The sequence below is a fragment of the Babylonia areolata genome, chromosome 14 (assembly GCF_041734735.1).
Source record: "Babylonia areolata isolate BAREFJ2019XMU chromosome 14, ASM4173473v1, whole genome shotgun sequence".
NCBI classification, from domain to species: Eukaryota; Metazoa; Mollusca; class Gastropoda; order Neogastropoda; family Buccinidae; genus Babylonia; species Babylonia areolata.
In genome coordinates, this window is record NC_134889.1 from 23,751,057 (window position 1) to 23,761,056 (window position 10,000).

Sequence of the window (10,000 nt, forward strand, 5' to 3'; positions counted from 1 at the left end):
GTTCGAGTGACATACTTCTCTGTGTGTGTGTGTGTGTGTGTGTGTGCAAGAACTTAAACGGCCAACAACTGACAGCAACAACTGACGACGATAACATCAAACACTTGTTGTGGAGCCGGCGGTGACCCTGTGCCGGTAATGCCCCGACAGACTATCAAGAGAATACTGTCTGAACTTAATATGAAAGATCATGTGACAAAAGTTTGTCCAACTGCCTTGTCTTGATGAACTCAAACGAATTCGTTCAATCTGAAGATACCTCACAGACGATACTACAAAAAAAAACACTGTAGTCACCTCGTGCCAGTGTTTTCTTTCCAGATTAGATTGCCGCAGTTATTCACATACTAGATTTGCTTTCTTCTGTCGTAGAACCAAACTGAGGTCCCATGTGCAGCACGCACTTGGCGCACTGAAAAAGAACCCATGGCAACGAAAGTGTTGTCCTCTGGCAAAATAATGTAAAAAAAGAAGAAATCCACTCTGATAGGTAGCCTACACAAATTTATAAGCATGCACTCAAGGCTTGACAAGCGCGTTGGCTTATGCTGCTCTCAGGCATCTGCCTCAGTAGCAGATGTGGTGTAGCGTATATAGCTTTGTCCGAACGCAGTGACGCCACCTTAAGAAACTGAGACCGTGTCAAAGAACCTCTACAGAAAGTCCAAAACTGGATCACTTCTGCTTGTCTGATCTTGATGGCCTATCGCAGACAACCATGCATGCATTCTTCTTCTATACAAGTTACGCCCAGCTTCCAATATACCTATATTAAAGAATAAAGAACAAAATAGCTTGTATTTATTTCAATTCATTGTACCTTTCTGAGTTAGTCAACAGTCCAACCGGTCCGTCCTCGCCCGCGCGTTCTTCGTTTGACATGAGCATGTTTGAAATCCCAAGTCCATCGTTACACTGGCGGAGACGCAAGTTCCCATGCATGGTTTCTGAACGTAGTTCCACACTAGCGGCCCTTGGTTTTTGGAAACTCTCCACCTCAAAACCGACAAGATATACCCTACTACTCCACTGACTATAAAAGTTAATCTTTCAAGTCTAATAATTATTAAAACATACTTGTTCAAACGCCGTATATTCTAAACTATTGATCATTCTCTCCCCAAATCGTCTTCAGTTTGTGTGTGTGTGTGTGTGTGTGTGTGTGTGTGTGTGTGTGTGTGTGTGTGTGTGTGTGTTTCTAAGGAGTGGGGTGCTGGGGGTGAGGTGAGAGAGATGAATGGGATCATGAATTGTGAGTGGTGTTACATTTCCACTATTTGTGTTTTAATAGTGTTGTTTTGGTTTTTTGTGGTGTTTTTTTTTCCTTTTATTTTGCTTTGTTTTTAATTTTTAGGCGAGTTTGTGTCTAAACGTTTTTTTCCTTTAGTTTTATTCCTGTGGCCTGTGTGTAACAGGCCAGGTGTGTTGTTAAATACTCTTAGAGCCGCAGTGCGTGTATAAAAAGCGCCGGCAACACAAATTATCATCATCATCATCATCATCATCATCATTATCATTATATCCTTTATAGTGTTGACTTCATTGTAGTTATTGTTATTGAACAGACAAGCAAAGACAACATTCTTTATCTTTGAGGATAATAGATTAAGCACTGGTGTCAGTGCTTTAGTTTTATTTTATTTTATTTTCATCCCGGCCGTGCAGTCCCCGCCCTGTGCGAGAGAGAGAGAGAGAGAGAGAGAGAGAGCATGACATTGTGAGTATGATCAATACAAATTAAACAAAGATAATATATTCTACCATGCAGGTACATTCAACTGATGGATAAACGAATGAAATTATGTAGTGAACTGATGAGAAAGAGTTGATGGGAAATGAAAGAGAGCGTGTGAGCGAGCGAGCAACTGAGATAGAGAGACAGACATACAGATAGAGACAAACTGAGCAAGAGATCGAGAGATCGATGGACGGGCGCAATAGCCGAGTGGTTAAAGCGTTGGACTTTCAATCTGAGGGTCCCGGGTTCGAATCACGGTGACAGCGCCTGGTGGGTAAAGGGTGGAGATTTTTACGATCTCCCAGGTCAACACATGTGCAGACCTGCTAGTGCCAGTGAACCCCCTTCGTGTGTATATGCAAGCAGAAGATCAAATACGCACGTTAAAGATCCTGTAATCCATGTCAGCGTTCGGTGGGTTATGGAAACAAGAACATACCCAGCATGCACACCCCCGAAAGCGGAGTATGGCTGCCTACATGGCGGGGTAAAAACGGTCATGCACGTAAAAGCCCACTCGTGTGCATACGAGTGAACGTGGGGGTTGCAGCCCACGAACGAAGAAGAAGAAGAAGAAGAAGAGAGATCGATGGGAGCTGGTGGGAGGAAGGGTAATACGTGTACACAAAATGGTGTTCTTATTTTGGGGTTTTGATAAAACAACGTTAAAAAATTATCTTCCGCATTTGACTGAAGAAAAAGGTAGATCCGTCCATGTGTCACTTCTTACGGTTCCTGAGAAAACAGTGTGTTTTATCTTCAGTTTAACGTCTATTCACTATAAGTGTTTTTAGACGGAAAGGAGTAAAGTAGTGGATAAAGGAAAGGGGGTGCATGTGAATATTAGTGTAAAAAAAAAAGTGTTCATGTTTTTTGTGTTTTTTTGTTGGTTTTTTTCCCCGGACTTTCTTGGGTCGACCACCGTTTTATTATATATATATATATATATATATATATATATATATATATATATATATATATATATATATATATATAAATTCATTATGAAATTCAGAATAGATGGGGAAAAAAATGCGAACATAAACAATAACAGATGTAAGTGATTATGTTGATATATATACATACATATACATACATACACATACATATATATATATACATACACATACACACACATATACATACACACACACACACACACATATATATATATATATATATATATATACATATACATATATATACATACATACATACATACATATATACACATGCATATATAGTTCATTACACAATCAAACACATGAATCATTTTATGGTTTTTAGTTACAATATATAAAGTCACAGACACAAACACATACACAGAAACATAAACACACACACACACACACACACACACACACACACACACACACACACACACACGTAAAGTGTTCATGTTATGTATCAGAGGAAAGGTATATTATTATAAGAAAAAGTCTAAAGAGATTGTGGTGTGTATTGAATGAGGTGTCATGGGAGGGAGAATACAATTATGCATATCAACAAGTATTAACCTACAACAATGTAAATATAAATAACAACATAAATTATAATACATCAAAGGAGGATACCAACTGGACTGGGTTTAAAATTTCTGAAAACATTCTAAGCAATGAATAATCATTCAAAATCTTTTCAATGGCTAATGAAATATTGGAAGAAACGTCATCAACTACATCTTTTGGAATTAACGGTCTTATGCTCGGACAATGAATGAGTAGATGGCTTACAATTATTTGCTTGTGTGTGTGTGTGTGTGTGTGTGTGTGTTTTGGGTCATTTCCGGAAGTGTTGTCGCCCGTGACCTTGGTTTCAACCAATCGAATCCTGCGGCGGTTTGACAAGCAGACTGCATAAAAGAAACAATCAGAAATGTTTTCAGTGTTATTTTCCGCCAAGTGGTTCAACAGATAGCAAAAATATTGCAGTACACATCTGCGAAAGAGAAGTAGCTAAACCGTAAGCTTTGAATTTTTGTGTGCCCGAAATACACTTCAGTCAAGTTCAGTGGAATGTTGGAGCACGTCTCGGCTTGTTTCGCTTCCACGGATTTTTGTGACGAGTTGTGTCTGTGGTATCACTGACATCGCTTGGAATGTGCCGTCACTGCCACTTTATAGTTCTGAATTTTGTGTGATTACGAATGCAGTGCAATGGCTTGTGCTCTCAATCACATATGACACACACCAAGTCTCTGTACATTGGCACTTCCAGTCAAACAATTGTTTTGATGTGAGGTTTCGCTTGCCTACACTGCCAAGGAACAGATAACGATGTCAGAATCAGAAAGTACCTCGGCGTCAACGATTGTTCGACAAACACGGCTCGAATATGAGGAAATGCGACGCAAACTGGCAGAAACGGAAAAAAAGTTGAATAGGCTGGCAAGATTAGAGGCTCGAGGTCAATCAGGTTCATCGCACAAGTAAGTTACTTGTGAGATTTTCATTTTGAAATGGAATGACGTCTCTTCACTACCCCCACCACACCCCCAACCACCTCGATCCTCACCTCCCTTATCTCCCATGTTTTTGCTCAGTTTCACTCTCCAGCGCACTTTCATATTTTAGCTTTGTTAGTCTCCCACTGTCAGTGTGTGTGTGTGTGTGTGTGTGTGTGTGTGTGTGTGTGTGTTTTCATAAACAGGACCAATATTGCTTGGCCAGTGATTGCCATATTGTTACTTGTGCATGCACTGTATTTTCTTGTTTCAATTAGCCATACTTTGACATTATATATTTTGCAGGATCTTAGTGATCTTTTATTGAACTGCATGCGTAGACACATTAAAGTGAATCAGGCTGTTGCAGATTGATAGGTTTGCACAAGCTGACTCAGGAATTGGAGTCTGGAAAAATTACCATTATTCACCTAATATACCTAACTGCTGTGATTCATACGTACCCCAAATGGGCAAGCTGACTGCTTTATCCATGACCATGTACTTGACTGTCCTGTCTTTTAGGTGTTGATTTGTGTGTGTGTGTGTGTGTGTGTGTTTGTGTTTGTGTCTCTGCGTGTGTATGTGTGTACGTGTGTGCATCCATACTTGTTTTTATGTCAGTATGAGACTAGTGTCTAGAGTTTGTGCCTGTGTGTGACTATTCAGCATGTTTTTTGTGTGTTACTTTTTATTGTTGTGTCATCACACACTGCCTACAATTACAAGTTGTTCTTGAAACCTAAATTTGTGTTGACCTTAATTTAGATTCAGGTTCAGATTAGATGAGCAACTATTTTGCAGCCATTGTGGCTTACCTAAAGTAAAAGGCTTTTCATCCTTTCTCCTTATTATTTTATATAAGTATTTTACATGTGTGGTCTAGCCTCTAAGTCTAAGTTATCTGGATTGCATTTACTCAGCACTATTAAATTTGTAATTTCTAAGTATGTTTTTATGTTTTAAGAGTTGTTTTTTTTTAAATTGATATAATTTTGAAAATATTTGTTGAATTGGTCGGACTTGGTTGAGTATGGCCATTCTTTTGATTTTCTAATGCCGGAACAGAAGAACCTGCATCATGCCATGCAGTGCATGACAAAGAAACAAAAACACAAAAGAACTAGACAGAGACTGCAGCTAAACCAAAATTAGGAGACTTTCATTTTCAGCTTCACTTAACTTGAATGATCTATAGGGCATTCAGTAAGCAGGTGTATGTACATGTTTGATGTTCATTGTGGATGCACACCGTTGTAATTAACCTGTTAACTATTGAACCTTGGTAAAATGATTTCAGTGTGACTGGAATTTAAGTGCAAGAACTACCACTGATTTTAGTTTTTACTGAGCAAAAGTAATAGAATCCCAAGAAAAAGGAGTCCAAATTATAAAGAATGGTGACTGACATTCACTATGATTCAGACTTGTAGCCTCAGTCTTACACAGGATTGACTTACTGATTGTTATGGATACATATAATATAGTGCCTATTCATGGTCAGAGATCAAGCTCAAAGCTCTTTACAAACGCGGGATCATTTGCACAACAGGCTGTCTACCTAGGTAGAGCCAACTGACAGCTGCCACTAGGCGCTCATCATTTGTTTCCTGTGTCATTGAATCAGATATCAGGCATGCACACACACACACACTCAGAGAGCCCCTTATTGACAAGCATACTCAGCAGCAAATATTGCCTCCCCCTACACCCCTCCCCCCTCCCTCACTCCCCAGTCATGTCCTATCGATGTAAACAGTGCAGGCACAGGACCACCAGAACCACAAGGGATGGCCAGCAGTCGCCTGCGCACTCAGAGAGATGCGGGTGACCACAGCACACTGCCAGACCTGCAGCTGTCGGCACCCACAGCCAGCGTTGAGGATGTGCGCAGCGTGCGCTCCGAGCTCAGCACCTTGCCTGGCTCGTACACAGGCTTTGCCAGCCGCCCCTTTCCAGCAAGCACCCCCAGCAAGCAGGTGAAGTTGGTCACCTGGATGATAATGGATGATTTGTTATTAATGAAGCGGCCATTTGTTGGTATTATATTATTTTTTGTTGTCACAACAGATTTTTTTCTTTGTTTGAATTTTGAGCTGCTCTCCCTTGGGAGATGGCATCACAACAGTGCATGGCTACTCATATTTTTATTTAATTTTATTTTTCTGTCTGCAAGTGTATGTGTTTCACGGTCGATTGATTTTTCTGTCAGGGACGACCCAATTTTTGTCTTGAGTTCTTTTCACAATCACATGCTCCAAATACATGCTGCACATGGGACCTTGGTTTATCATGGCATCTGAAAGACAAGTACAACCTGGACCACCACTCAAGGTCTAGTGGAAGTGGGGGAAGTAAAAATCCAATCAGTATGGGATTTGAACCAATGTTCATTAGCTTGCAATACCATTTGGTGACTGCTCCACTTCATATGGCGTTCATCATGTAATGTTGGTTCATCTTGTGTTCATATCATAATGTACTGATCAGTGTGAAAGCACACATAATTTCCAGTCAAATTGATGAAGATAGATTGTATTGTACTGTGTTGTATATTGAAAATAGTTCCAGTTTATCTGGTGTTCATCAGTTCAGAAACCCAAATGATCAGTTCATATGGTATTCACTGTAATTCAATTGTCAAGCTAGAATGGTGAAAACAAAATGATCAGTTTCATTTGCTTTAACCCAATGTGTAAGAAAGTTTTCACACACTGAAAACAATGGATGGTCCAGCTTGGATATTTATCGTATCTGCAGATCTATACTAGATGTTCCAAACTCATTGTACCTTTTGTAAACCTTTCACTTCAGATGAAGTGGAATTGAAGGTCAATCACGTCAGTGCATGGTATACATTGTGAATGACATGAATAATGGTTGTGGATTTGTCCAGAACTGATGTGGAGATAGTCAAGTTTAACCAAACAGAAACATTTTACTCATAAACTGTTTACGTTCGTTGTGGTCTCACATATACACTATTCAGTCTGTTGATAAGATCTGTGTGTGTGTGTGTGTGTTTCTGTGTGTTTCTGTATGTGTGTGTGTACAAGTGTGCTTGTGTATGCAAGTGTTTCTTCCATCTTTATCATGATTATAATCGTTATTATGATAATGAAAATGATGATTATTATTGTTATCATTATCATTACTATCATCATCATCATCATCATCATCATTATTGTAGTTGCTGTTGCTTCTGCAGGGACAGATTGGAAGACTAGGCATGCTTAAAGTCTTTATCCAAGTGTAACATTCCAAAGTTTTTGGTATTGAGTCTCGTCCTTTTTTGTCACAGGCTTTAGCACAAGGTACTGACAAGCCAGTGGGTGAGGATGTTTATGACTCTGACAGTTCTGGAAGCCTTCATGCAGCTGGTAGCAACAACAACAACAGCGTCAAGCTTCTGCGACAGAATCAGCGCCTTTTGTCTGAAGTGGAGCGTCTTGTGTGTGAGCTGCAGTCTGCTAAACATAGAGTGAGGATGATATTTTGTCTTTTGTTTTATTTTGTTAGCAGCATGATTTCTGCTAATTTGCCACATGGGAATATGTTTATGGTTTTACCTTTTAAATGGAGCTTGAGGGGTTGTCCCTGCCATAATTTGCAGAGTAGAAAGAATTGCTCGGTCAACGAGGGCTTTGCCACTGAATGGGTCCCTGAATGCTTTGAAAAATTCACACAAAAAGAGTGAAAATCGCGTACTGTTGATTCAGTCTGATACTGGAAGAGTTGTTCCCCTTGTTCACTACTTGGGCCAGTAGCCAAGACAATCATGACTGTTAGTTAAGCCTGCCTTTGTGTATACACATACACATACATAGCAATGCAGATTTGATTAGAATGTGTTGTGACCATCTGACGGCAATCTGGGACCCCTAGAATCAGGGTAAAGGACTCCCTAGGACTCCCAAACTTTTAACTTGTCAGAAGCCCTGTTGTCTTTCATGTGTGTTGGAGTAGTGTACAGGTTGACGTACTTACCTGGCTAGATGGGGCATGAAATGGGTTAGATTGGAACACCACCATTTTAAACGAGGTTATTGTGTGAGTGTGTGTGTGTGTGTGTGTACACAACTGAAGGTGGGTGTGTTTGTGCATTTGCACATGTGAGCAAAGCTGCCAGCATGACTGCACATTTGTATGTGGATTAGATATTTCTATTCTGTCTCATTTGATCTTGTGCCTGTGTTGCATTTTGCTGTTTAACAAGCATACACTCCATCATCTTCATCTTTATTTTAGCTGAGAACAAACCTTTAACTTTCAGATAAGTGATGCTCTGGGAATACATGAGTGGGAGTATTTCAGTGGCATACATATTTCCATATTGGCATTTTGGCAGTCCCCACAGCTCTCCCTTTGTTTTACTTTTTTTTCATCAATTAACTCACTCAGTACGGCCAGTCCTCTCTTCTCCTCTACACAGACCCCTCGGATGTCCAGTGGGTGTCTGAATGACCCAACCTTTAGCTTCCGTCGTCAGAATTGTGGTATTTTTTGTCAACATTCATGTCTTCAGAATAAGAGCCTTCCGCTTGCAATATTTTGATGACGGTAATTGGGGTGAAACGCTGTTAACGTCGTCTCTTTTGCCGTTCGTATGGAAAGAGTTAAGACATGCACTTTGGTCAAGCGGCTCATAACCCTGGCCACAAACTTTTCAGTATTACAAAATACTGAATTGCAAATTACTTTCCAGCAGTACAAAAACAAGTCTCTCCCTTGCATGTGAATAATAAGTGACATGATACTACTTCTACAACAACAACTACTACTACGACTACTACTACTGCTGCTGCTGCTGCTGCTGCTTCTGCTGCTACTAGTACTACTACTTCTGCTGTTGCAGTTGCTGTTGCTGTTGCTGCTGCTGCTACTACTACTGCTGCTGCTGCTGCTGCTGCTACTACTTATACAACTGCTACCACTACTGCTCCTACGACTGCTACTACTACTTCTACTGTTGCTACTACTGCTGCTACTCCTCCCCCTCCTTCTACTACTACTACTGCTACAAATGATGATGATGATGATGATGGTGATTACAATGACTGACAGATGTGTGTGACGTGTTTGCCAGGAAGGGGAGCTGAGGCTGGAGCTAGAGGGCTGTCAGGGTCAGGTGACAGAACTGCAGGAACGTGTGGAGGAGCTGAGGTCTGAGACAGAGGCCCAGGACAAGGCCCTCAGGTCAGTCAGCGGCTCCCCCCCCCCCCCCATCGCTACCTTCAACAGCATGTACTTAGTGCACATTAAAGTACCCATGGCAACAAAAGGGGTGTCCCTGACAAAATTCTGGAAAAAAAAAAATTCCACTTTGATAGGAAAATAAATTAAAAAAACTGCGGGCAGGGAATAAAAAAAAAAAAAGCAGTAAAAAAAAAAGGGTGGTGCTGTCAGTGCAGTGACATGTTCTTCCTGGGGAGAGCAGCCCGAATTTCACACAGAGAAATCTGTTGTGACAAAAAAAGAGCAATACAGTACAATACATTACAGTACAATGCATTCAACACAACACAGTACAACACAGCATAATACAATACAATATACAGTACAGTACAGTACAGTACAGTGCATCACAACACAGTACAGTACACCACAGTACAATACAAAAGAATACAATACAATGCCTTTGGGAGGAGGTGATGTGGCAGAGTCAGTTCGGTGAAAGGACTTGTTGATCTGGCACTCAACATTACCATGGTTACACCCACTATAAGCATGGTGTTGTGTCCTTGGGGAAAGGCACTTTACTTTCATCTTTTACTCGCTCCACCCCAGGTGTGAATGGGTACCCTAACTTTAGTTGGGGA

At 40.6% G+C, this 10,000-nt stretch overlaps 1 protein-coding gene across 2 annotated transcripts in view; it reads left to right on the forward strand.

Annotated features, from left to right (window-relative positions):
* Positions 1-3,582: 3,582 nt before the first annotated feature.
* The window catches only part of LOC143289931 (uncharacterized), a 75,786-nt gene continuing 69,368 nt past the window's right edge, over positions 3,583-10,000 (forward strand). For both annotated transcript variants that reach the window (XM_076599188.1, XM_076599189.1), the window contains exons 1-4: positions 3,583-4,166; positions 5,941-6,160; positions 7,483-7,662; positions 9,268-9,377. In XM_076599188.1, coding sequence (XP_076455303.1) covers positions 4,015-4,166; positions 5,941-6,160; positions 7,483-7,662; positions 9,268-9,377 — 662 coding nt within the window. In that variant the 5' untranslated portion in view covers positions 3,583-4,014. The remainder of the gene's footprint in view (positions 4,167-5,940; positions 6,161-7,482; positions 7,663-9,267; positions 9,378-10,000) is intronic.